Below are 26,288 nucleotides of genomic sequence, written 5' to 3'. Positions count from 1 at the left end.
TGATTTACAGAGTCATCCATAATATTTTTTATTTTTTATTTTACTGCCCATCTATTTTCATACAAATGTCTCCGTCTTATGGAAAAGGGGTGGAGCTTATCCAACGAGGACAGGCAGGGCCCCCCCAGACAGTTTAGCAGTCTATACAGGAGGCTGACCTTTGCAACATGTACTTCTATAATGACTTCACCATTTAGGTTATTTGGTTATGTTTCACCCTGGATTTTGTGAGATAATATTTATTTTGTCCACTGATTGAAAAACAACAAACTATATGAATATAAAACAGAGTGAACAACAAAACATCAGCTTTGGAAACTTTGATGTAAAATTCTGCAGTTGTTTTCTCAGATATAGCATAAATCAAACTAACATACATCAGTGTGTTATTAATGTGCACACACACACACACACACACACACACACACACACACACACACACACACACACACGTGTTACAATAAACAGCTCTTATGCTTCTGTATGATTCTCAGTGCTTTCCATTTGCGTGTCCACAGGTTGCTGTAAGTGGTGCTTGACTGCAGTTTGCTCTCATTTCAAGTGGTTTGCTGTCACAAAGCCAACAGGAAGTCCGGCCATGGTTGAGCCAACTGAAGATGGGTTGAAGGTGGCGTCCTCGTTTCCTCTGTGAGTGCGAGAGGACAGACAAAGCAAACACCGTTTGGACAGCATTAAAATATTTACACTGATGATTAATGTTGTGTCTTTGCACCTGTAGCGATACATGTTGGAAAATGGAGACTTTAGCCACCAAGACTGACGTGCCTGGAAACTTCCCTGTGAGTACGCCCACAAAGACAGGAAACAGTTTAGCCACCGCGGTTAATCCTCCATCATCATCATCCAGTATTTTCCACATCTTTTCTTCTGCTGTTTCCCTTGTTGTCAGTCACGGGGTTTGTGACTGAAATGCGTGTGGTCGACGGGAAGCCTGACGAGTACGGCCTGAATCATTCCATCAACACCGGACGGAGTGAAACCTTTGTTGAAAACAGATTATATGGTAACGTTGCATTTAGCTTCAGTAAACTGTGAAGTTACAGCAGCAGATTTACATCACGTGGCTTCACAGGAAGTAGTCTGGACCTCAGCGCTGAGGTTCAAGCAGCTCTGCTTGCAGACGGCATCCTTCCTGAAAATGTTCTTCATCTTCCTAAAACCAGAACTTTTACATTGGTGCTGAAGTTCTATATAAAAACAGCCTGAAATACAAAGTGATGTTGTGCACTGATTACCTCACACTTCCCATGTTTCCTTCTACAGAGGAGTGTCCGCCTGAGTGTTTTGTCTGATCTGTTGTTGATCGTCTCATTGACACTGCATGCAGATCTGACACCAGGGCTGGACTGGGACAAAAAATGGTCCCGGGCATTTTGACTGGAGACCGGCCCCCCAGGTATTAAAGGAAAAACCATAAAGCCTTTGAATGAAAACAAACGCTGTTGTCACAGTGATGGACGCTGTCTTGTTGGTATACATGCATCAGTCTAATAAACTTAAACCTGCACCATCCTCCCTGTCCTGGTATTCTAAACAGGAAGTAGACTGTTGGTCGAGTTAACCTCCTGAACATCTACAACACACGGTGGAAACCTGACATTAAGACAGAGACTAGAGGTGAGACATGATCATTGCTGATTACTGATGACAGATTTAGATATGTTTTCATAAACCTTTCATTTGCCACATCAATAAACAGCACGGCAGGGCAAAATATGTTTTCTAACATGGCAACCTTTAAAAAGTGAAAGGAGACAGAAAGACAGCTGAGAAAGAATCAAACGGACTTTTTGATGCATTTTACACACAGTACTGGTGCAGAATCTAGAAAATGTGGGAAACACTGGCATCATATGCAGTACTTACTTCTGAAGAAATTATGATGGGACCCTAAAAAATGACTATGTACAATAATGGATTTCTATACATTTTACATCAGATGAAAACGTTTGTTGTAAGATTCAGATAATTATTTATTAAAAGTGAGACATTTTAAATGAGAACAAGAAAGAAAAGTATGTCTTTGTGCCCCCCTCTCCCTGTTAATGCCCTACCTGCCCCCCTGGCAACACTTTGCTAGACCCGCCCCTGCACAGTTACCAGCTGTCAGCTACACAAAAAGGATCCTGGTGTTATTTGTCTCTCAGAAACAGTTCATAACTTCAACTCATTTTTGTTTTGTCATGTTTTGTTCTTTACATTGTCTTTCTTCTATATAATTGTTAAACATTTAATAAATATGTCTACAAAAAGATTTTAAAAATCAGACATTTCACACAGACACCCAAATGATTTCTGACTGATGAAGGGGGCTGAAGGTGCCCTGCTCTTGCCCAGCTTCTGCTGCTCTCTCCCTGCTCACTGTCAGCAGCTGGCAGCCTCGGTCCTGCCTGAGACTCTTCATCTATCAGTGCCAAAGAATATGGGAAATAGCAACGCACAACATGCACATTACAAAACAAGCACATGAATCAGCATTACATTCATTAGTGAAGTGCTGACGTTCGTTCCTAAACTTTGGGCCTTAATTAACATCACTGTGAACTAATGTTTGCTTTGCTTCTTAACCAGTGAAGCAGCGAGGGGCTTTCTGAGGCTCCTGCTCGTAAATGCCCAAAATGAGTCGAGTATTTCTCTGCAACTACAAACTCTGCTTTCATCAGAGGTGTAAATATTACAGCACTGTGTCAGAGTCACTGAGGCTGGAACACAGAAAAAGGAAGTAGATGTATTTATTTTTAGACTTTATTGCCTGGAACCACTTTAAAAATACGCTTTGGGTCACAATTAACTGCAGAAACCAGGAATCCACATATGAACATTATCTGTGCAGAGATTTATGCTTCTGAAGGTAAACAGTGAAAACTTGCAGCACTAAATGCACAGATAGCCAGGCGTTTCACATTTTGGGACCATCTGCCAGTTTTCATTTCTTAGGTATTGAAGAGCAGAAATGATTGAATTTTATTTACATGCTTAAAAATGTTTGCTTTTGAATATTATTTGAAGAATTACCCACACACTCAGGCACTGTGGGCCTGTTTCCCTTTGCACAACCGAGTGTTGGAAACGGGCCTTTTCTCTTTAAACTCTGAGGGGCTGTAACTTTGGCTTCTATTGGCAGATTTGCATGATTGACCCTCTTTTTAAAATAGTTTTAGCCAAGAGAATCAAGCTAACATCACTGTTTTTACGTCAGCTCACGTCACACGAGCTGTTTCAAGAAAAGTCCTCCTGTCACACAGCAATGCCTACATGAATCACACCACTCTGCTTAAATAATAATAATAATGTTTAGTGAAGCAGGTGAAGCAAAGGGCTGCTTTTAATAGGCTGGGAGACCCAGGTGTGCTGCTTTAGCTGCTGAGCCTCTCATGCTAGCCTCCATCTATAAGCTGGGATCACAGGAGCACTGCAGTCCTGACTAGATCAAGGATTGTTATTCATGCAGGTGACAAAAGTTTACATTCACAGAGTCATAGGATTGAGCCTGGTTTGAAAAGCAGGTGTTTAATGCAGCTGCTTAGAGTTCACACACAGTAGAAGAATCAGACTTGAGTCACATTTCAAACACTGGAAAAATACTCAGCAAGTAACAATGAAAACAGCACAGACTCAGTATATCCTGTTCAGTCCTGTGTTTGATATGAATGTGCTGTTCAGAGAGGATCTCATGTCCTCTTTTACAAAGCCTTTGTTTCATGATGTTTGTGTATAAATGAATGTAGGTGTGTTTCTAAGTGTGAAGGAGCCCTGGGAGAAAAGACTGAAGCTTGTGCCAAAGAACAAACAGGAAAGAAAGATCAGCATTAATGAAGACGAGCACAGAAGGAGCCCAAGCACGTGTTGCTTTTTCAGATTTCTCTAAAAGTGTGTGTTCATTTGTTCCATCCTTCACAACAAACAACAGCTGACAGACACACATGCACTCTGTGTCACTTCACAGGGGCTGATGAAAGTGGACACAGTAAAGGGAGAGCTGGACCTGCTCTACACATCCTGCACTCTGTTAACAGACTTTATTCTGCAGCATCAACAGATAAAAATATATGAAGATATAGAAACGTTTAACATTGTGACTGTTCACATTAGTGAAGCTGTTACTTTGCTGCCAGGTGGGAAAAGAAGCCTAAAGCTGAGTCTGATTAAACATCTGCTGCACCAGAGAGTTTCATGGCCCTGCTTTATCCTGTGCTTGCTGACCACCTCGTCCTGAAACCTCTTCATCATCCTCACAGTTGTGTGAAGAAAGAGGGAAGCAGGTGGAAACCATCTGTGCTGCTGTGTTCACTTGTGTGTGTGCGTCTATGGTCATATCTAATGTGTACCTACAGACAAACACAAACACCTGGCATTGCACAAGAGTCTCTACTGGAGCAACCTGCAGATGTCAGAGATGTGATTAGAGGGTAAAGTGGACTAGTGAGAGCATCTATGTTGTTGTTGTCTGCTGGGGGACAGCATCAGCTCCAGAGATGCATCAGGATCAGCAAACTAATCTGCAAGGCTGCAAGTGTCACTGAAGGAGTTTGAGTCAGTGAGGGACTCAAACTCACACAGCTGGTCAAGAAGGCTCAGCAGCTGCTGTATTTCCTGAGGAGGCTGAGGAAATTTGGTATGTTGGCCAAGATCCTCAGCAGGTTCTACAGCTGCACTGTGGAGAGCAGCCTGACAGCTGCATCACTGCATGGTACGGCAGCACTACTGCAAACCGCAAACGCCTGCAGAGAGTGATAACAACTGTGGAGAAGATCATCAGGACCCCGCTGCCCTCTCTGCAGAGCAGCTACCATCACAGAGTCCAGAGGAGAGACACACCTCTGCCCTCGAGACGAAGGTTCAGAAGTGTGAAATGTAGAACATCCAGACTCAACAACTCCATCTTCCCCACTGCTATCAGACTCCTGAACAGCTGACCGACCTCAAACTGCAGTTTGCACATCAGGTCACTTTGCACACTAAGTTCATTTTGCACATTAAACTCCATGTACATCCATGTACATCGACATCTGCAGACCACACGTGTCTTCAGTTACTTATTTGTACTTATTTGCAGTTATTTATCTTTTTATTTTATTTTTTTAAGTTATTTTTTATCCTTATTTTATCTTTTTATTTATTCTTATCTTGTTCTTTTAACCATTATCTAACTTGGCATTGTGCACGGTGTGTTTAGATTCAGTTTAAATTCAGGGACACGGAGCCCCTGTTGATCCTCTACCTAATCACACGAGCCACGGTGTGAGAACGGGTGTGGGTCACAATCAGCCAAGGTTTTGGGTGAACCCATTGTGAGATCTAGCCCCACCCCATCATGTGATTTCCTGTGATCAAATGTCCCAGGATGTGAGTGGGCGTTAAGACGTCCATGTCCCTCTTCAAGCAACTTAAAGAAGTCCAGACGCTTTTCTTTCCAAGCTCCTTCAACAACATCATTCATAGAACAGCTTCCAGCTTCTTTTGCTCGGCTACAGTTTGGATGGATTTGCATTTAAAGATGCAACAAGACTAAAATGGTTAGGGTCAGGAGGTCAAAGGTCAGGGCTCCTGTGGGTCTGAGGGCGGCCTCACGCTGGAGAAGGATGAAGGAGTCTGACCTGATCCAGTGTTTGACATGAACACATCAGCACTGCTGTCAGTGAGCCTAACGACAGCCGTTAGCATCATTTCAGTGTTTCAGTCATAAAAACACTTCCTGTCACTGTGGTGGTTACAGTGACATCATGCAGTTTGTGCTTTGACCTCCAGAGGGCGACAAATCAGCACAGACAGAGAGCTCCATTCAAACTTTGCTGCCATCAGGAATAATTCTTCAAATATAATCATCAGTGTTTGAGCAGTTATGATATCAGGGACAATCTAGACATGTGTGACAATACTGAACATGTCACATGACACACCTCAAACATCATGTGATCCACTCTCAGTCTGCACTTTCATTCATGACTTCAACAGGTTGAAATGAGCTTTGAAGAAACATCAGTGAAATAAATCTTTCATGGATTCATGTGAGCAGCAGATGAACTTTGTACCAACAACATCTTCAATAACAGAGTCTGAATGAAGCTCAGGTGTTGATGCTGCTCACTGATTGGACGCTTGCTTTCAGCTCTGCTCTCAGTCTTTACTGCACAGGTGAAGGTAGAAAGTGTGACTGGATCTATAGACTGGAAACAGAGAAACATGCTGAACATTTGAAGCTTTGCAGCAGAAATGTTCATGTTACAAATACAGCAGAGCTGATCTGGGATCAGTGTGTTCACACCTGCAGCTACAACAAGGTTTCATGTCTCCACACGTCAGCATGTGAACTTTACTCTGACTCAGTCTGAGCAGTCAGACGGCATATTTTTAAAGTTAACACATCAGCACACACAGAGCTGAGCCCCTCCCACCTGTGCTGAGTTTCAGGTGGAGCCCCGCCTCCTTCCAGGAAGCAGCTCACCTGTGTGTCCGTGTTTAGTGTCCAGGTGTGGAGTGGAGCTTGTTGTTGGTGTGTGAAGAAACTGTAAGTTTGCTTCGTTTCCTCCTTTAACAGTTTGTCTTTAGGAACTTTACTGTTTGTTCAGCTCGTGTTTGATTTCTTCACACAACAAACTGTGTGTGTTTGTATTTCCGGTCTCTCCATTAAAGTCAGTGTGTAATGTTTCCTGGCTAACATCAGCTGTGTGCAGCTTAGTTCAGCACAAATCTGCCGCTCCATAGTTCACGGTAACGGACTCACAGCTGGACCAACGAGGCCGAGTGTGTCCGCCACTCTGAGCTACGTTCGTGTTTGTGTACTTGTAGTTTGTACTTTGAGTTCAGTCAGAGCCCACAGAGGACGCAGCGTACGTGATGACGTCACAGCCCTTTACCTCCTTTACTGTCACTGTGATTAATATTTACACACGAGACACCTGCAGAGCTCTGACGCTAAGCTAGCACACAGCATGCTAACGCTAAGCTAACGCTAAGCTAGCCAAGAACCCAGAGTGAGGTTAAAGCTGAGTAAACACTGACCCCAGACCAGCACCGTGATAAAGTGAGCTGCTGCTGCTGAACTTGAACAGGTAACAAAGTGATGAGCAGTCAGGCTGCAGGTTTCTACCTGTTCATGTTTCTACAGTAGAATCACTTTGAAGTGTCTTTGTGCTGTTTCATCTTTGATTTGTGTTCATAAACACTCAGAGAAACATCACGTGACCTCATCAGGATCTGTGTTGGTGTGTGGGGCTGTACCTCAGCTTTATGTTGTTACATGCTCATTTGTTCATTTTAACATCAAAGTAATGTTATGAGGAGTAATGAAGTAACGTACTCCATTACTTTTAATTAAAGTGTTCTGTGTAATATGTGTAATAATGACTGTTTTGAGTAATGACCAACACTGATCACAACAAAGAGGAAATGCCTCCAACATGCACAAACATTTGAGCCACAACATGCAGTTAATGTGCACAAATGTCTTTGATATGCTGCTCAGTGATGGTGGTGACTGTCAGAGCAGAGCTACTGAGAATCAATAAGTAATATCAATGATGGGATCAGAATCACTAAATTCTTCTCATCCCTGTCAGTATCATACATGTGCTGTATAATGTGATAAATGTAGAGGTGCTGGCTGTTCTCTCACTCTGCTGTTTAGCTGTAAAGGACGCCTCCCTGCCTTTGTCTCATTCATGACCTTTAATAGTCTCTTCTAACATGCAGAGATCTGTATGATCTGTTTCATAGAGTCTAACCAGCCTGTACAGGTAACAACAACAGTCACTGCATCACTGACACACAAACGTCATCTCTGTCAATAACAACATTCATACATGGAATAAAAACACATCAGTGGATCATTGCTGGAGCTGATGTTTGTGCTCCTGGTGCAAAGGCTCTCAGTTTCCTCCTTGAAATAACATCAGTGGTGGGTCAGCGACATGCTTTCTTTCCCTCTCAGGTTTAAATATCTGGGACTCTCCACCGTTTGGTTTTAGAGCTGAAGAAGCTTCTCAGATGAAACGTCTTCCAGAAACTTAAAGACGTCTCTTTTCTCTCCAAGCTCCTTAGATCACATGACCTGGATGACTGAACCTACAGAAATATTGACCTGGTTTCATGGTCACATGACAGGTCAGAGGTCAGCGACTGTAACTCAGTTCCTCCTGTTAATGTGAACTCACTGAGTGTTTGTGGTTTACCTCTCAGACTGACTGAAGACGATGATGGAGGAAGAGGAGGACAGAGCAGAGTCTGCAGGGTCCAGCTGTCCGTCTGTGAGGAGTGACGGGTCCAAAGGTGGAAATCCAGAGTTCAGTGGTGAACCTGGAGCAACGAGGTCAGAGAGCTGAACTCACTGAGTAACAGAAATAATTCTGCACTGACATTATAATCAGTGTTGACTCTGGTTGATTGTCTGACTGTGTTTGTGAGCTGAGAGGAAATGAAAATGAGTTTGTAACAAAAATCAGTTTTGTCCAGTTTTCCTGTAAAAAGCTGAACTCTAATCTAAGAGGATGTTACTGACAGGAAACAGCTGCATTATCTGCAGTCTGTGTGATCACAGCTGCTTCAATCATGTTTGTGTCTGCAGAGGTCAGAGGTCACAGTCTGCAGGGTCCAGCTGTCCGTCTGTGAGGAGTGACTGGTCCAAAGGTCGACCTCCACTCTTCAGTGGTGAACCTGGAGCAACGAGGTCAGAGAGCTGTGATGACTCCTTTACATGTTTGTGTTTCCTGGATAAATATGACCTGAAACATCCTCAGATTGTTACAAAGATTCATTAAAAAGAAAACAATGAAAGAGAAAAGATCCAAATGTTCGACTTGGTCATTTGCTGTTTGAGGACAGTGATGCTCATATCTGTGGGGAAAGTGTGACCTGAGTGGGTTCATGTTTGTCTTTAAAGAACAGAGCTGCTCTGATTCTCTTTGTGTCTGATCTGTTAAACAGTCTGAGAGGTCACACAGAGACCCAGCAGCTAAAGCCTGGATCATACTGGCTGCTGTTACTCCATCAGGACAACACTGAACCACAGTGGTGTGGATGTAGTGGATAAATCCCACCATACTGATGCTCAGAGTTAACCACAGGGAACAAAACCAGATGTTACCTTCAGATTGTGACCTTTGGAGTGGACGATGCAGATTTCAATAGAGAATAAATGTTGTTGTTTTTCAGCTGTGAAGAAAGAATCTAATTTTCTGAACTTAAGAATTTATGATGCTGGAAACAACATGGAGACTATAACACAACATTTCCACTGTGTTCATAGAATGAATGTAAAACTGTCAGACATTCATTAAATATGCAAAATGTCTACAGAAGCATCAGAGGGTCAGACGTGAAGCACTCAGTGATTTTGATCAAATGACTCATCAGTTATTGATCTGTACTACACTGATCTACCACGTTAGTAAAGCTGGTGTTCTGGTGGTGGAGGGAGACTCGGATCATGTTCTGGTTTTGGAGCAGTGATCTGCTGATGGTTCAGTTTGATGAGCTTCTTCAAAATCATCCCTGACATCACCACTGAAAGGACGTCCATGAAAACAGACTGAAAATTACTGATATGTTCACAATCTGAGAGTTTAAAACTTGACAGACTTGATTCAGATGAAGTTATTTGAGCAGAAACTCCTGGATCTTTATCCTGTGTGGATCTAATCCTTCATGGTTCCTCCACAGAGTGGAGCAGCAGAGCTCAGAGGTTCCCAGTGGTCAGTCTGCCCAGCAGCATCAAACACAGCTGGACTCCATATTTATGGTCTGTACATGTACAACAACTACTTTAATATTAATAATAATGCATTTATTTATAGGTCCCTTTCAGAACACCAAGGACTCTGTGGACTAAATGACCAAAAGAAACAAACTTTGAAATCAGACGGTGCAAATGTGATCACAGGGAAACGTTTTAAACATCGAGGCTTTAAACAGAAACCAAAGTGAAACAGTTTGTAGTCGAGATCAGTGGGAATGAAGCTGAATAACTGTTTCTTCAATAACTTTGAGCAATAAATGACAAATATGATGGAAATTAGCAGCATTAGCACTTACTAATGATGTGAGCTGACACTCGGCTGTATTGAGACGACCACATTAGGTGGTCCTCAACTGTAATGGAAACCAGTGGATCCAGTCCAGTCGTGGTGACCTGTGGTGAGTCGATCTGAGCAGCTACTAATGGAAACAGGGCCATAGATGTGTTTGTGCTTAATAACAGTGAATCACATGAGTTTTACATTACAGTTAAAATCTCATGTTGTTTGTTAAAGTGTGCAGTTCAGGGTGTGTTACTAAAACACTTTCCAAAGACCCAGCCCCCATAAAAAGCAGCCAATCAGCTTCTAAGAGTTACACACCCACACATATCTATCAGGTTAACTCTGGTCTAACACACTTGGATTTAGCTTGAAGAATGTTTCTGTACGAGGACTGAAAATGATTTAAAAAGCAGCTAATGTCCAAAGAACAACTTTGACACACCTTCATAAAACCTGCAGAGCAAAGAAAAACTAGCTGAAAGTCTGGCTGCTCTTATGAAAAGTACAGAGAAATTATGGGTCGCTCAACACTTGTGCACAATATAAGAGTTTAAATAAATCTAAAGAATAACTCAAAGTCCTACAATCATACTGATAAAGTCATCTACAGCTAACTATCCAAGTGGATTTGTTTAAGACAGCTCCATCTGCTGGTGGCCCTCTGCAGGTGCATGAAAGGGGCGTGTTTATAGTGAAAGTAGTAGAGAAAGTAAACCCCACGGGAAGGAGGGAGGACTCTCAGCAGCTTCCAGCTCATATTCAGACATTTGACTTCTCACTGAAAGCAGCAAGTTTGAGTGTCTGTACCTTAGTTAGAAGAGATAACATGGTCATAGTAATTAGAGTTGATTGAGCAATGCTGTCCTTGTAATGTAGTTTATGATTTTTATACATCTTTTTATGGACAAGTCCAGTTTTTCTGTAGAGCCTCTCAAGTTGGTGACAGCAGCAGTGGAAGTTCACGTGTAAACCAGAGCAGCAAATCAGGTCCAAATGTGTTGTTCACAGTGAGTGGGATCATCATTGGCTGCTATGTTAACCTCCTGCAGCAGGATGTGTTTGGTCAGAGAATGGATAGATCACGAAGTCATTGTTGAGTTTAGGGAGACAGTAGACAGTTGGAGGAGGTTCAGCCAGTTGACACACAGTAGATAAAATAACTGAAGGCAGGAGCAGACACCTGTATGACTTTCCACCTCTCACATAGCTTATTGTCCCTGGGCAGCGCCACAGGGCTGGTAGATGTAAACAAAGCTGGAGGAGAGGATTGATTCATCTGAGAAAAGTCACAGAGTTGTGTCTTGATGCTCAATCATCCAGGTACGTAAATCCCAAAAAGCTTGATTCTGTTCATCTGGATGTTTTCAGTGGGAGAAACGTTTCATCATCATCAGGTGACTTCTTCAGTCTCAGCTGACTGCAGGTTTCAATCTCATAAACAGGACATTTGTATGACTGAAACCAGCCCACTGAAGGAACAATGGGCTGGGAGGTCAGTTCATTGATCATTGGTACGCATATTGTCAGGACCATTGATCAATGGTTGTTGATCAATGGTCATGAGTCCAGTTCACAGAGAGCTGGGGAATGGCTGCAATCACAGCATGTAAGATGGTGACAGTTGTACCCTTAGGCCCCTCCTCCATTCAGAGATGGTCTTTCCCTTTCACTTAAATGGCCTCCTTGACTCCGCCCTCAAACCAGCGTTCACATTTACTCAGGACCTTCTTGATGTGAAGTTCTTCTGCTTCGCTGGCTGCTGTGTCTGTGGGGATGGTGTTTGTTCTGTGTTGTAGTGTCCTGATGACGCCCAGTTTGTGCCCCAGTGGATGATGAGAGTCAAACCTTAAATACTGATCTGTATGTGTAAACAGAGTGAACCTTTAAGACCAGTTGTCTGTACGATCAACTCAGTCACCTGAAACATCTCCAAGTTTCTGGCTTTGATCATCAACCTGTTGGTAGTTCAGCTCTGAACACCAGTGAAATGTTTCTCCCACTGAAATCGCTGCATTCATATGAACAGCATCAACGTTTTGGGATCATGGAGTTGTGGACAAAGTCTCAGTTAATCAGATAAAGTCAAACCTATAATTGGTAAAGAGTTCGCGGATGATATGCCCCTTGATCGTAAAGAAGTGGATGTTGTGTGGACTAAAGTTCAGAGTGGTGGGTCATTCATAAATATTCTGTTCCAGCTGCTGGAGGACAACATCATCACTTTTGTGAAGAACGAGCTGAAGAAGATCCAGAAGGCTCTGAATCCAAATAAGCCCCAGTGCTTGGAGTTTCAGAGGGAGGATGATGAGCAGAGGAGAAACAGCAGAGACGCATTTGTGAAGATCACAGTGGACTTCCTGAGGAGAATGAAGCAGGAGGAGCTGGCTGACCGTCTGCAGAGCAGTAAGAGGATTTATCTAAAGATTTAAGCTGCTGGATAAATGAGAGACTTGTGACACCAGTGTGTTCAGTCATTTCTCAGTGGGTCAGAAATTGTCATCAGCATTTTGTAAAATATGATTGTTAAAGTTGTATTTTTATTATTATTATTCAGAACTTCCAGCTGCTGTTTGTCATCGTAACCTTAAGTCTAAGCTGAAGAAGAAGTTCCAGTGTGTGTTTGAGGGCATCGCTAAAGCAGGAAACCCAACCCTCCTGAATCAGATCTACACAGAGCTCTACATCACAGAGGGAGGGACTGCAGAGGTCAATGATGAACATGAGGTCAGACAGATTGAAACAGCATCCAGGAAACCAGACAGACCAGAAACAACCATCAGACAAGAAGACATCTTTAAAGCCTCACCTGGAAGAGATGAACCAATCAGAACAGTGCTGACAAAGGGAGTGGCTGGCATTGGGAAAACAGTCTTAACACAGAAATCCAGCCTGGACTGGGCTGAAGACAAAGCCAACCAGGACATCCAGTTCATATTTCCATTCACTTTCAGAGAGCTGAATGTGCTGAAAGAGGAAAAGTTCAGCTTGGTGGGACTTGTTCATCACTTCTTTACTGAAACCAAAGAAGCAGGAATCTGCAGCTTTGAAGACTTCCAGGTTGTGTTCATCTTTGATGGTCTGGATGAGTGTCGACTTCCTCTGGACTTCCACAAAACTACAATCCTAACTGACCCTAGAAAGTCCACCTCAGTGGATGTGCTGCTGATAAACCTCATCAGGGGGAAACTGCTTCCCTCTGCTCGCCTCTGGATAACCACACGACCTGCAGCAGCCAATCAGATCCCTCCTGACTGTGTTGGCATGGTGACAGAGGTCAGAGGGTTCACTGACCCACAGAAGGAGGAGTACTTCAGGAAGAGGTTCAGAGATGAGGAGCAGGCCAGCAGCATCATCTCCCACATCAAGACATCACGAAGCCTCCACATCATGTGCCACATCCCAGTCTTCTGCTGGATCACTGCTACAGTTCTGGAGGATGTGCTGGAAACCAGAGAGGGAGGACAGCTGCCCAAGACCCTGACTGAGATGTACATCCACTTCCTGGTGGTTCAGGCCAAAGTGAAGAAGGTCAAGTATGATGGAGGAGCTGAGACAGATCCACACTGGAGTCCAGAGAGCAGGAAGATGATGGAGTCTCTGGGAAAACTGGCTTTTGATCAGCTGCAGAAAGGAAACCTGATCTTCTATGAATCAGACCTGACAGAGTGTGGCATCGATATCAGAGCAGCCTCAGTGTACTCAGGAGTGTTCACACAGATCTTTAAAGAGGACAAACAACTGTACCAGGACAAGGTGTTCTGCTTCATCCATCTGAGTGTTCAGGAGTTTCTGGCTGCTCTTCATGTCCATCTGACCTTCAGCAACTCTGGACTCAATCTGCTGGAACAACAACAAACAAAGTCCATATGGTCTATATTGTTTTGGAAACAAAAACCTGAAAAAGAAGTAAAATCTGTAGAGAAACACTTCCACCACAGTGCTGTGGATAAGGCCTTACAGAGTCCAAATGGACACCTGGACTTGTTCCTCCGCTTCCTCCTGGGTCTTTCACTGCAGACCAATCAGACTCTCCTACGAGGTCTGCTGACACAGACAGGAAGTAGCTCACAGACCAATCAGGAAACAGTCCAGTACATCAAGGAGAAGCTCAGTGAGAATCTGTCTGCAGAGAAAAGCATCAATCTGATCCACTGTCTGAATGAACTGAATGATCGTTCTCTAGTGGAGGAGATCCAACAATCCCTGAGATCAGGAAGTCTCTCCACAGGTAAACTGTCTCCTGCTCAGTGGTCAGCTCTGGTCTTCATCTTACTATCATCAGAAGAAGATCTGGATGTGTTTGACCTGAAGAAATACTCTGCTTCAGAGGAGGCTCTTCTGAGGCTGCTGCCAGTGGTCAAAGCCTCCAACAAAGCTCTGTAAGTACATTTGTATTCATATGCTTGTTGACAAAAAGCAGGTGTGATCAACTAAAACCACTAACAAAATAACCCCCAAAACCACAGTTATGAGTGCTGGTGTCTGAAAAGTGTATACAACTGTTAAGTGATAATCAGTACTCATTTTGTTCAATACTGAATACCTGTCGGCATTTCTGAAATTTTTCTGGGTGTAACTGTCATCAAAGTTACACCCAGACCTGGCCTTGAGTTGTTATCTGAGTTTTAATCATGAACTCTTCTTAAACGATGACAAAATAAAGAAATTTGGCACGTTTTGTTGATACCAAAAGCCTATTGAACTATCCACTGTTCTTTTACTGCTCTGTTCTCTGTTCTCTCTCTGATTGTTTCCACATGTTGCTCGTTACTTTCTTGACAAAAAGAGAATGGAATATTGCTAAATGTTATGTAATCTCATTACACTTGATCAAAAGTAATTTTTTTAAATTGTTTTTCTGTTATTTTTCAGACTGAGTCTCTGTAACCTGTCAGAGAGAAGTTGTGAAGCTCTGTCCTCAGGTCTCAGCTCTCAGTCCTCTAATCTGAGAGAGCTGGACCTAAGTAACAATAACCTGCAGGATTTAGGCGTGAAGTTTCTGTCTGAAGGACTGAAGAATCCACACTGCAAACTGGAAACTCTCAGGTGAGATCAAGCATTTTGTAATCAACTGGCAGAATTAGCAAATTAATAATAAGGTAATCCTTTAATAAGAGGAGATATGGGGGTGTTCTGATGTGCAAAGTACTCTTATGTTGAAAGATTCTAAAACAAGAAGTAGTTCCTGGGAACTGCTTTCTGTTTTATTACTGTCTAAGTAGAAACTTGCTGATGAAATTACTGATGAGTTTGCAGAGTTGAATCCACAGAACAGAAATATTCTTACACCCGACAATATGTACATAGTCATGGTGTTGGGTGCTGAAGATCATAATTAGAAATTTAATTATAAATTTCTTTAAATGCACATTCAGGTCTGTGACACTCATTCAGACCGTGAGCACTGGCTCTGTGCTACATACAGACATTTCTGCATCCTTGCCATTCAAAGGCACTTTGTTATATATAGTTTATATATGTAGTATTCAATACTGAACTGTAAGCTTGGTGTTTTTAAAGGAAGCAATTTTAATTCAGTGTTTTCATTAGTCTTAATTTTATACATTTACTACCACTAAGAAGAGAACGGACATGACCTTAAGGCCTGGACAAGTTTGAAACCTTTTGTCCTTCACAATGGAAAATGGGTATCACTTTATCCAGCTTCTAATTTATAAATTCTGCACTCAGCTTTGCCGTCTCCAATATCACTGAAATTCAGCCAGATGCTGCTCATTTTATGCTTTCACTTTTTCCTGACACGCTTGAATTTAAACCTGTGTCTGTGTGTACCAGGCCTGTACCACTAAGCTTGCTTTCTTCTGAACGTTTGCCCCCATCCCTTTCTTTAAATAGTGGCATGATCCCAGGCTGTCTCTTAATGTGATTGGCCACATGATGTGTCCATCAGAATAAAGTCCCAGCCCTGCTGCCATGGAATATCAGCAACCCTGAAAATTCTTTAATAACTGATATATGAAATTATCTCAGGGGCTGAATTTGGCCGACGGGCCATATGTTTGACACCCCTGGTTTAGACAGTTTAGCATTCTATGTTCTACTGAGTTAACTCCAAGCTGAGTAGCAAATCAGCTAACTGCAGCCACAAGCTCCGACTGGTTTTCTTTGTGGATGATGATGTATTCTCCCTTTACTAGGTTCACTCAGGTGTTCCACTCATGGTTGTTATTAACTTCCTGTTTTATTTTGGTAGTTTTCATCTCTGGTGTCAAAGGTTTAGTTTTACTTCCTCCCCTGACATTGTCTACATGAGTTTCAGCTGTACAAGGTTTTATTGCGTGTTTATTGATTTGACGCTTCTTTTTATTTAACTATTATTGTTGACTTCTAAACAATTGTTAAAAAGTATTTTCATTGAAATATCAAATAATTTATTACTTTATCAGCTAATTCATTATACTTCTCTAAATAAGGGTGATAGTGTGGCCTGTGTGGGTTGTCTTCAGATACTCTGCTTCCTCCCACAGTCCAATGTGAATGAGGCCGAGCTGTAAAGTCACAGCAGTCACACTGTATGTGTCTCATTGTCACTGGAGTTTAGGCTCCATGCATCCAGCTGGTGCTGCAGAAAAAGTAGAAATGTTTCTGTTTGGTTCTAATCTGCTGCTGAGTCTCTTTTACAAAGATAGAACTGCAGCTAATCATGCTCATGTAGCCAGTTAGTAAAAACCCAAGTCACCGTCAGACTAGGGTTGCCAACTTCCTGGGACACCTCGTGGCCAGGGCCGGGCGACCCAGTTGTCTCCACCCTTCCAAGTGTGGTGAATTTTTTAGCTCTTTTTTGTGTGTGTGAAATTATTTTTTTAACCATTTGACTTGAAGTTGATTTAATGATGCATATTCTTTGTGATATGAACACATGGGAAACAAATGATCATTTAGCCATTTATTTGTAGCGCAAAATGACAACATTAACACAATAAAACAGGTCTCTTTCTTAAACAGAAGCCTGTCATGCTTAACTTTAAAGAATATAAGTTAATCTTTCTTTAAAAGAACTCTGTCCTGCTTAACTTAAAATTATATAAATTTATAGAAAACAATAGAAAGAAAAACATTCTTATAACAGTCCACATAAAGTGCATTTAGTGCAGCTGGCTTCAGTTGAGGTATTATTTCAGCTTTTCTAATGCTAATCAGCTGCTCGTGTTTGTAAACCTGCTTGTTCCCATGATTACGCATCTTAACTCATCATCATTATTAATCTATGTATTACTTTTATGTATTAGTCATCTATTCGTTGTAATCATCTATCCTTGCAGTTGTTTATTACACAAAATAAATTATATTATCACACTTCTGGCCACATAGAGTTGATATTCACTGCACATGCTCACATTAACCTTAACCAGAGGGTTTAAAAACAACAACAATGTCTACATACCATATCTTCTGCTGCCATGGCCTGGTGAACAACAAATTGGTTAAGGGTTCCCTGAGCTTTCATGCCACTCATGTGCCCACCACTAGAAGCATGCTGCCAGTCCACCATGGCCTATGAAAAAAGTGCGCCGGCACACAGTGCAGTGCGCTTTATAGGTGTTATCGCGCACTTTTTCCAGCGAGGTGTTTTCATTTTCCCATTCCTCCCTGCACTTATGCAGCCTTTTTTTTTCTTTCTCGGTGGGGTACAAACATTGCTGGTCGAAGGTGTACTGTCGTCCGAGACTTGCACCGCAGTGTCAGCGTTTGTTTCCCTGTTGGCCATGCTTCTTTTTGTGGTCATCTGTTGTCTTCTGGTATTTTCTCAGCGAGCGACCTTTCCTCTACCAATGAGATAAGTGGTAATCTGAATTGTCATACTCGTGCGTAAGGTCATTGGTCACAAAGCAGGAGAGGGGCTGGGAATTATGTTTTCAAACAAAGCGTTAATTCCATTAACATTTATAGACTACTTTTGATTCTCTCTGTATTACAGGACAAAGTGCGTCCCTTTGGAGCTCAATACGGGACGTGTACTTTTTATTTATTTATTTATTTATTTATTTTTTTTGCCTGTCCCGTTTGGCTCTTTTGCATCAGAATTGTTGTCTAAAGGCAAAGAAAGATGCCCAACGGATTTACTTTACCAAATTGACCATCCCAGCCTTGCCATAATGGTCCATTTGATTCACCTTTTATTGTTTATTTTATTTTCACTTACTGAATACGGGACAGACTTGACTGGGGGAAAGAAGGGGAGAAAGAAAGAGGGAAAGAGAAACAGCTGAGAAGAGGGACGGGGGAGAAGGGCAAAAAACAAAAACCAACAGAACGGGCAGGAAAAAAAAATGCATATATCAATCACCTGGATCACCTGCTGAGAAAGAAAAAGGAAAACAAGCAGAAGAGAACAAGAGTAATAGAATAAACAACATCACAATGATCTATGGGAATATGACAGTAAATACTAAATATTAAACATTATTGTGCAGCACATAAGATCAACAGAACACAGTGTGCTTTGAGGTAGGAGCCAAAAAGGGTGTAGTTTGTGGGTGTGATCACCCGTGTGTACACCTGTGAGCATGGACGCGCTTGTTTTTTTAAAAGGTTCCTTCATGTAATGATCTGCTAGAGGGTGTGGGGGGGGGCACAGCCCCGTCCTCCAGGGCATGAAGCAGGTATGGAGGAGATCAAAACTCCAGACATCCAGAGGCCCCCAGAACACAAGAGACCAAGGAAGACCAACAGAGGGGCAGCCGCGCCACTGACGTGTACTTTTCTTTCTAAATACGGGACGATTCCGTTATTCAAGGGACGGTTGGCAACCCTACGTCAGACACAGCAGACATTTAGTGATGATCTCACTGTATGTGGTCTTTTAGCGCCTCCTAGTGGTGAATTTGTGGAGTGGTGTTAGTCTGGGTGAGGAGTGTAACTATTGAGTGACACAGACCGAGCCTGCATGCTGGTAGCACCTTAGCCACAGCTCGGGTGTGGAAAAGCTGAAAAAGAAGGTTTTCTAGTTTGTAACGAGGAAAAAACTGAGAGGACTGAGTTAAAGAGAGGCTGGAGAGTAACACAGAGCAGCAATGAAAGCTGTTCACACAGTTTAGACAGTTTAGCATCAAATGTTCTAGTGAGTTAGGTTAGCTCCATGCTAACGAACAAACCAGCTAACTAGCAGACCAGCTAACTAGCAAACCAGCTAAATGTAGCCACAAGCTGCGACTGCGGTTTTATAACGAGAGCATCAGACACTCAGACTGGTTTTCTTTGTGGATGATGATGTATTTTTATTCTAATCCTTCATGGTGATGCTGCCATTCACCCACTGCTCCTGGCAATGTTGCCAACTCCTCAGTAAGGAAAATTGCTATTGGCTGTCCTAAAAGTTGCTGGAAGGAGGTCAGTGTGAATGGACTGTTGTCATTGGTCTGAATGTGTCACTATAAACATGTGCTCTTCATTATTGTGTGTGTAGAACAACAAATAAAACCAAATCACAAAAAGCTTCAAGTCAAAAACACATGAAACTTTGAGGGTTTTTCCCTAGGATGAGGAAGCAGACTCGGCCCCAAACAGCTGGATATATGGATGGTTACCACAGCAACCACAGCAGTGCGCTCTGAGTATATTTAGTTGTATAAAGGTGTTTGTGGTGTGTTGCAGCTGAAGCAGCCTCATGTATGTTGACACAGGGAGAAAATAGTGTGAGAACACTGTTCACAGCAGTCACAGCTCGCTGCCTTCAACAGTCTCTTCCTTCCTTGTTTAGATGTCACTGATATCACCGCTCTCACACTGACCACCTGTTGGAGCTAACATGCTAACATGGCTAACAGCAGGATCACTACATGTAGTCCTTAGTGATGGAAACTGGAACCATGAAGTCAGTGATGCTGGAATAAGCATCTCCACAGTGACACTAATGGTAACTATCATGACTCTTTGATGATATTCTGTGAAACACTGACAGAGAAAAGTGTTGGACAAATCTGAACAAGTCTACTTAATATACACGACTGTCCATAATTTTGATGGACACATGTTTTGGAGAAACGCCCTCCCTCCTGCTGCTCAGTTCACTCCGCTGTTCCACTCATTTTTGTTCATTATAACCTGTTTTATTTTGGTAAGTATGGTCTCTGGTGTCAGACGTTGTCTGGATGAGTTTCAGCTGTGTCACATGACCCTCCTGTGTTGACCTCAGCTGTATAGATGGCTCTGTCCTTCCCTCAGTCTTTATGTCAGTGTCAGTTTCTCCTCCTCATGTGCTGCCGGCCTCTTTTAGATTCTCTTTAGTTTGTTCCTCGTGTCCTTTCATTCCTCAGTTTAAGACACCAAACTCATCAAAGGTTCAGTCTGCCTCCTGAAACACTCCCATTCATGACATGAGACCAATACAAGATGTCCTTGGCAGCACAAACACTGTTTTAAAAGCAGCGATGGGCAAAGCCAGGCTTCGTCAAACTGAAACACTGGAAGCATTTGTGCCATCTTGAAGATGCTGTTCTGTGAAACGGGGACACAGACGAGCCCAGCACAGTTCACAACACAACTACAGACACACAATACATCAGTTTAGTCAAACATAACAGACTGCTGTGTTTACTGTAATAGGCACACAGGTTTACAGCTGTTTGTTGGCCTCATGTTTTGCTCCCAGCCGTGAAGCTTTGGATGCGTTATGTTGACTTTGAGGTTTTCTGGGAGTTTGTGTCATCAGTTCTACACACTGTCAATCAAAGTTACAAGCTGGCGTGGCGTTAGCTTTGATTTGGAATCACTTTGAAAAAGATACATTTCCATGAAAAGATTAAATGTGTTTTCTTTCTTTATACAAAGTTTGGTCAGAATGAGCCTGTGAAAATGGGACAATCAGAAGCCTCCATTTCACGCACATCTTTAAGTCGTCCTCAGCTGAACATCTTCTGAACCATTAAAAAACTTTCCTGAACTTTACCTTCTAACACTGGCCTGATGTTTCACTGTCAGTCTGGAGTTTGGCTCATAGTGAACCTGCACAAGTCCTGTTGGATTTGACAGACTCAAAAAGGAAAATAGAGCCTGGAATCAATGTGTTTTTCTAGCTTTCCTTTTTATAGGATCAGTATTTTCTGTATTTCTACACACAGTCTGTGAGTAACAGCTGACAGTGAGGATGATATCCCTGAATGCAGTACATCCTATTTTCTGTTGTAAGTAGAAAAAAGTAGAGCGCAGACAGAGCTGAAAACTGGGGCCCGTTCTTCGTACCTCGCTTACTACATCCAAGATCAAATGACACATCCAAGACCAAATCATTGCGCTAACCGTGAGCTCGCTATTCCGGTTCTCCGAACACACCTGTTGTTGACGATTAGTACAGCTGGATGAAGTAATGTGAGATCACTGGGTGGCCCAACAGGGGCTACGCGTCGATAGTAGAAACATTGATCGGCAACCCTTTGATTGGTCGGCGAAAATCTCGAAGGAGCGCGCTCGGTATTTTCCGGCAGCAGAGCAAGAACTCTTGAGTGAGGGATTTCAGGAGTTTCAGAGTTTAATCAGAACGCAAGGGAACACTGCAAAGGCTGCAAAAGCAAGGAGAGAGCGCTGGCAGGAAGTTGCTGACAAATTAAACTCGTAAGTAATTTAATAATAACAATAATAATGGAGTGGATTTATATAGCGCTTTTCAAGGCACCCAAAGTGCTTTACGATACCACTATTCATTCACTCTCACATTCACACACTGGTGGAGGCAGCTACAGTTGTAGCCACAGCTGCCCTGGGGCAGACTGACAGAAGCCAGGCTGCCATATTGCGCCATCGGCCCCTCTGGCCAACACCAGTAGGCGGTAGGGTAGATTTATCATATCACACCATATTATCCAATATTATATTACATTATATTATATTATAATATGTTATATTATATCCCCTTTCACATTAGAGCCACAACAGGACCCACTAGAACATGGGAACAAGTAAAAGTGAAATATAAGAATATTCTACAGAATGGTAATATTTATCACTTATATTGCTTGTCGTCTCTTGGACAGAGACCCTGAAATAATCTGTTTGTTTGTTCATAACAGCAACCAAGAAAAGGGCAGAGCAAAAAAAGACAGGTGGTGGTCCTGCACCCCCTCGTCAACAAGTTGGTTAAGTGAATAATACCCTCACGGGAAAATCGATATCTCTCTATGAGCACACTGTCGCGCTGAGCTAAAGGATCCTGTCTATCCCGCAATATACGCTGGATTCTGAGGACTCTCCTTATCAATCTTGCACCTTCCGCAATGGGTTGGTCGCGTATACGGACAGGACATGGCTGCGACAGGCTTCCCAAATCCACCTTCGCTTTTATAGCCGTGGTCTCTCATCTTGATTACACGAAGTAATTTACAATTACTACTCTGAAATATGAATTACATCTGTAATAATCACATACATGTAATAGAATGTTAATAGTACATTTCCCTTTTTTAGGAAATGACCTGTATGTATCTGTGTGACATCAATAAAAGGATCAAGTGCTGCATTATCTTTAGTTACATTGATGTTATTTATTTATGGTGAAACAGTGGTGGAATATCGCTGTTGCTTTCGTATAAATGCAGCGGACATACCTGCGTGGCCGCGATCTAATCCTGTTTACATAAAGTAAACCTGCTCCCGAGCAGGTTTACGCTTACGGCTCTGTTGCTATGACAGCAAGTCCCGGATGAGCTTCGGAGAACCGAACGATCCAGGATCACGCGAAATCGTCAACAATCAAATCCAGCTAACTTACTTAGCGAGGTACGAAGAACGGACCCCAGGTGCCTGTTTGATTTAGTCCTTGAAGCAGTTTTTACTGTTTTTACTGAGATCTTCTAATGATGTTACAGACAGTGTGTGGCTCTCTCTCTGCTGATAGGACTGAATGTGTGTGGAATAAACTGAAGCAGTGATATAAAAGCATCATTCAGCCATTAAAAGGGTCAAAAAGACCAGTCAATGAAAAATGGGAATTCCCGAGACTGGCAATGCCTGGAAGCCGCAGGTATGCCACCTGTGGCAGCTGAGGTCACGTGATCTGAGTGTTTGAACCAGACGTTGGAGCAGCGTTTCCAAACATCTGCACTTCAGAAGCTCCAAAGTGTGGAAACGTCACTGTGGAGCATCTCATCCCTATCTAAGAGATTTTCTTGCCTCTGCAAAGCGAAGCTTGCAAACAGCACCATAGTTTGTCAATCCCAACCAATCAGAGCGCTCCTTATGTCACGTCACATGACTCGTGTGTTTTCCTCTTTGATTAGCACCCAAAGAACTAAAGAAAGGCTAAAAGGACATTCAGCCAATCAAATCCCTCCTAGGAACAGGAAGTCTAGAGAGGAAATGGAGCAGAGAAGGAGAATCACCAGTTTAAATGTCTGAGTTTTAAACTGGTGACCCTCTAAAGAGGCTTTTATTGACTCTTTCTGTTTTCTTTACAGCTTTTTTCACCATTTAAACTGTTTAATATCAGATTTAGAAATAACTTTTGGACAGTTTTTCTACATTTGCACTAAAATGAGACATAAATAATGACTTTCTGACTTTACGTTGGACTAATCTAACGACTCAGCCTGGCTATGTTGGACTGGGTGTGGCAGCAGCTCCCAGTTTGAGTTCAGGAGACAGACGCCCTCTCTACTTTGAAGATCAGCTTCAAACTTTCCTTTTTGATAAAGCTTCGAGCTGGATCAGGTGACCCTGAACCATCCCTTAGTTATGCTGCTATAGGCTCAGGCTGTTGGTGGACTTCCCATGATGCTCTGCTTTCTTCTCCCCTCTTTTCACTCCTGATGCTTTTATATGTCACTACTGCATGTCCTTAACTTTTGTCTCTCTGTTTTGTTCTTGTCTCTCTGAGCTCATCTCTTCTCTTTCCCCTCACCCTGCAACCAGTCATGGTAGATGCTCCTCCTGGAGCCTGTTTTCACTGGGAGGATCTTTGTGTCAAAGGGAGTTCTTCTTCCCACCATCACCAAGTGCTGCTCACAGTGGATTGTGTCGCGAAATCTATCAATGTAGAGCAGTGAGACAAACCACGGAGGCCCCAGAGAAGTGCAATCAAACGATGAGTTTATTAACACACAGGAGAAAACATCAGCCTATGTCTTCTGACAAAAATACATGTTGTGGACACTTACAAAGCAGTGGGGTATACGCCCCCCCTTGGCGTCAATAAAAATAGTCAGAGTAAAATATGTTCCAGACATTAGTCACAGTTAATGGTACATCTTGTACATCTTTAATGGCTATAAACAGACACAGAACTTCTCTTTTCTGTAACACCTTCCATACAAGGTAATAAACTTCAAGCCCTCAGGGTCTCTGGGGCTAATTATTGACTCTGGTCATCTGTTGCCAAGTAGAGTAAAATATAGTGAGACACCAAATGAGTTAAGGCCTCAGGCCTGACGCATTCCTAGATTATATGTGTTATATGTACTGTAAGCATCCATGCAATCATCCTGTTCTAGTTTCCCTCAGCATGGATCACCTGGACAGTCACGCCAGTGAAGCTTAAGACCCTTAATGAACCGAACATCAACTCGACATAAGCACAAATATGCAATGTGTATGAAATACTTCTGACCGTACTTGTAATAAGAGTTAACATAATTGAAGGATCCTCAAATGAACATGTTCAATAGACAACTTTAATGCAGTATCAATACTGTGAGAAATATTATTAGATGGAATAATGCTGTAAAGAACATTATTAATGCAGTTATAATGATGCAGATTATATGGCAGCAATAAAAGAATTTCTGTATCTCCACAATTGTCTGATGGTTGGGGCTTTCTCTCTAATATTGGAGGCTGTTACCTTACACTGTTAAACAGCTTCAGATGACTGTTGTTGTCCTTTGGGAATTGTCACTTATAAATAAAGTTACATTGAATGGATGTAAATGGATAGATGTTATTGTGACAAAGAGAAAACGATTGTTGACAGATTGATTGTTGTTTTGTGTGTCTGCAGTCTGTCAGGCTGTCTGATCACAGAGGAAGGCTGTACTTCTCTGGCCTCAGCTCTGAGCTCCAACCCCTCCCATCTGAGAGAGCTGGACCTGAGCTACAATCATCCAGGTCCCTCAGGAATGAAGCTGCTCTCGGCTGGACTGAAGGATCCAGGCTGGAGACTGGACACTCTCAGGTATGGAGAGAATGTCTGATAGAGGAGGAAGAGCTGGAAACATTTCCTGTGTCCTTCACTCACTTCCTGTTTGTTTCCTGCAGATGAGACATGAACAATCACACATGCAGGAATATTTTCAGGGACAGACACACTAGTCTAGCTGGATAGTTCATGGATATTTATGTAGGGGTCTCCAAGGAGTCTGTTTGCAGGAACATTTAGGTCACAGGTGTACCTGATATAGATACCAGTGTACCTAATAAAGTGTCAGCTAACATTTGGAAATGGAAGCTAAAATAATGACAAACTGTACATTCACAGCTGAATTCACAATAAATTTGTTCTCAAGTGCACATTTTTCTGTTATTGTTCTCAAACAACAGAATGAGAATGAAATATTGATTCTAACAGGGTCCATAAACTTTACTAACTAAACATTACTGTGAGCAGCTCTTCCATCACTTCAAAACTGTCATCAACACCACGGACATACATTGGGAGCTGAGCAGTGTCGGTGATGTCTGTGGTCTCATCAAGAGCGACTGAGTATACACTGAAACATTTGGCTTTCTCACACAGTTGGTCATAAATGTCACTTGACAGGTCAGAAATGCGATCTGCTGCGGTGTTGGCAGAAAGGCTGATGTTGCTAAACTGACCTTTCTTTCCCGGACAGACTATATTTGCAGCCTGCAACATGCACTTTTAGACAAATGCACCTTCTGTGAATGGCTTCCCTGCTTTAGCAATCATCTCACTAACCACGTGGCTCCGACTGCTGCATTATTCTCTTTGGTTGCTTTCTTGGAGAAATCTTGCTGCCTCAGTAGATCTGTTTTAAGACTGGCAACCCGGTTCGCTCTCTCGTCTCCCTGGTATTTTGCATCCAGCTCAGCATGTCTAGTTGTGTAATGACGTTTCAAATTGTATTCCTTGTGCAGCGCAACTTTCTCTGTGCAAATAAGACAGGTCGGGGTGCCCCTGTGCTCAACAAAGAAATATTGCATTTCCCACTTTTCCTGAAATTGTCGGTGCTCATCACCAACCTTTCTCTTCACCGCAGGCTTTGAAAAAGACATGTTTGGGGCTATGTGACATTTATAATTCTACTTGGTGTCACTGTCGCATTGAAGTTTCAATCAAGCGTT

General features: G+C 42.5%; 1 protein-coding gene and 1 long non-coding RNA gene across 2 annotated transcripts in view; both read left to right on the top strand.

Moving 5' to 3' along the window:
* Nucleotides 1-6,439: 6,439 nt before the first annotated feature.
* Nucleotides 6,440-8,695, top strand: LOC147336908 (uncharacterized). The gene is made up of 3 exons (XR_015128335.1): nt 6,440-6,529; nt 8,200-8,329; nt 8,585-8,695. It is a non-coding gene; the product is annotated as an uncharacterized LOC147336908 (long non-coding RNA).
* Nucleotides 8,696-10,112: 1,417 nt separating this feature from the next.
* LOC147336907 (protein NLRC3-like) overlaps nt 10,113-26,288 on the top strand; it is a 20,522-nt gene continuing 4,346 nt past the window's right edge. The window contains exons 1-4 of the mRNA XM_086286241.1: nt 10,113-10,152; nt 12,592-14,416; nt 14,910-15,083; nt 24,985-25,158. Coding sequence (XP_086142367.1) covers nt 10,113-10,152; nt 12,592-14,416; nt 14,910-15,083; nt 24,985-25,158 — 2,213 coding nt within the window. The remainder of the gene's footprint in view (nt 10,153-12,591; nt 14,417-14,909; nt 15,084-24,984; nt 25,159-26,288) is intronic.

Source organism: Aulonocara sp. 'chitande type north' Nkhata Bay, linkage group LG3 (genome assembly GCF_057382095.1).
Source record: "Aulonocara sp. 'chitande type north' Nkhata Bay isolate Kocher_YH1m ecotype deep benthic linkage group LG3, A_spYH_male_GT1.1, whole genome shotgun sequence".
NCBI classification, from domain to species: Eukaryota; Metazoa; Chordata; class Actinopteri; order Cichliformes; family Cichlidae; genus Aulonocara; species Aulonocara sp. 'chitande type north' Nkhata Bay.
This window is presented reverse-complemented; position numbering and strand designations above follow the sequence as displayed.